The sequence below is a fragment of the Chinchilla lanigera genome, unplaced genomic scaffold, assembly GCF_000276665.1.
Source record: "Chinchilla lanigera isolate Chin_1 unplaced genomic scaffold, ChiLan1.0 scaffold00085, whole genome shotgun sequence".
Lineage (NCBI taxonomy): Eukaryota > Metazoa > Chordata > Mammalia > Rodentia > Chinchillidae > Chinchilla > Chinchilla lanigera.
Genome location: NW_004955486.1, coordinates 1,407,023 through 1,409,146, shown reverse-complemented (window position 1 = coordinate 1,409,146; position 2,124 = coordinate 1,407,023). Strand labels below are relative to the sequence as shown.

Here is a 2,124-nt window from a genome sequence, read left to right as displayed (position 1 = left end):
CACTGAAATTTTTTTTCTGCCTAAAGTTACTCCAGATAATTGCATTAAAAATCACTGTCCAGTGTGGCTTATCGAGTTTTTGGCTTATCAAGTTCCCTACCACAGAGTAAATCATGTTTACTTTCCTGACGCTGCCCCTTCAAAGCTCTTCATTTCTTCCTAAATTCACCGCGCTCTCACACTCGCTAAGCAGCTGCTAAATGAAACTTGCTTTGATGCGTGTACCTCACTCTTCATTATTATCTGCATGCGCCTCTGCATTCCGTGATGCTGTAAGTTCTTCGTTTTGCTTTCTACATTTCCAGCACCTCTGTGAGCTCCATCTATGCAAATCATATGTAATATGTCCCTTTTACTCATTGGTGAACTGTCACTGTGCTAATTTGGATGACCCTTTTGGAGATGAGTAACTTGTAGATCAGAAAGTTTAGAGAAAGTCTGTCTTCCCAAAATCAACTCTTTTTTTTGTTTGTTTGTCTGTTTTGTTTTGTTTTTTTTTTTTGGTGACAGAGTCTCACTGTGGAGTTCACTCTGTCCTTGAACTTACTATGTAGTACAGGCTAGCTCAAACTCAGAGTGATCCTCCTGTCTCAGGTTCACAGTTGCTGGGATTACAGGAGTGCATCACCACACCCAGCCTCCTACAATGACTTTTTGAGAAACCAACTCTCAGGTAGTCCCAGTGACTTAGGATCAGAAGCTAGGCTTGAAGAAGGGAAAGGACGACCTTTGCAATTTACCAACCACCGTGGTTATAAATGACCCCTGGGAGACAGGGAGGGTCCTGTACCTGCAAAAGGAGCCATGGAGGATAACAATGGCAAGAGCCATATTGTCTCCTACCAGGTGAGGAACAAAATCGCCTAGGTGCAGTTTATTTCCTCCTGGTTTTGGACTGTGCTCAGCACACAAAGCCCTGACAAGGGAGTCAGGCTCTGTGACTTGCTCCCAATAGTCATTGGTGGGGGAACTTGAACAAGTCCATGGGGCCCCTTTCATGTCAATGTCCTCCTTCATAACTGATAAGGTTACAAGTTCCCTAAGGATCTCCTTGATCTGAAAGGTTCCAGATGCCCAGCTCGGGGTCATGAGTCAGTGTGCTTGCAGGCTCAAGGGCAGCCCAGGGAGGGAGAAGGCTGTTGCATGTATGAAGGAGACCTCATGGGTCTTTGGTGAGCCAGGTGGGAGACAGGTAGTTCAGGAGAAGAATTTCAAACCAGCCCAGCGCTGAAAGGCCACCTGACAGTATTTGATGATTAGCATCTCGTCAAATATTGGTATCACAGGCTTCCTGATTAAAAGGACCTTAGGATAGACAGTCCTGGTGTTGACGTACAACAAAGACCTGTCAGTGTCACCTATGTTTTCATGGCCCTCTTGCTTCTCTCAGGAAATGTCTTCAATGTGTCATCTTTTGGAACTTGCAGTTCTTGGCAGCTTTCATTTCCCCTGGAGAGCAAAACTGCTTCCTCAACAGGCAGCACCTGCCACTCCTCTACAGTGTTGGCTCCAGCCATTATTTCAGCCTGGCTCTGCCCTCATCTTCTGTCACCTAGTTCCACCCAGATAGGGCTAGTTCCAGAACTACAGCACAAGTAGGTTTGGGGGTTACTGAGCAGACCCAGATGTCCACTTTGCCTGCCTGCTATCCAAATGCTTCCCAGTGGAATCTGACCAGAAGTAGAGAAAACAGGTCTTCCTCACTTGAAGCGCTCACAGGGACACAGGACTTTCTTGCAGAGCCATGATAGCTCATCCTCATGCCATGATCCCACCAGCCTGATTCAGAGGACACCACCACCACACATTCCAAATCAGGTACACAGACTGCACCTTGCCTACCAACAAGGAAGCCAGGTTTTCTACAATAATCAGAGTGCAGCTGGGCCTCTGCCATCTGGACAACTTGGCCTCTGCATGAAACCCTCTGGCTGTGCATGCTATAGAGGGTAACAGAGGTTCTGCCCCTCAACCAGAAATAGTGGTTGTGCTAAAGGAGATTGGGCACACAAATGTCACAACACTGGTCTCTCCTTCTGCAATCTACTACTCAGGGACTGCTCCAGCCAGAACACAAAAAAGTTTCCACAGTGGGTACCTAGAGCAGGAAGTGAAAGGAGTCAG

The 2,124-nt window shown here is 46.9% G+C and overlaps 1 protein-coding gene across 1 annotated transcript in view; it reads left to right on the top strand.

Moving 5' to 3' along the window:
• The first annotated feature begins 804 nt into the window (after positions 1–804).
• LOC102018405 (uncharacterized protein C2orf78-like) overlaps positions 805–2,124 on the top strand; it is a 4,941-nt gene continuing 3,621 nt past the window's right edge. Inside the window, exons 1-2 of the mRNA XM_013504140.1 lie at positions 805–846; positions 1,741–1,949. Of these exons, the coding sequence (XP_013359594.1) occupies positions 805–846; positions 1,741–1,949 (251 nt within the window). The remainder of the gene's footprint in view (positions 847–1,740; positions 1,950–2,124) is intronic.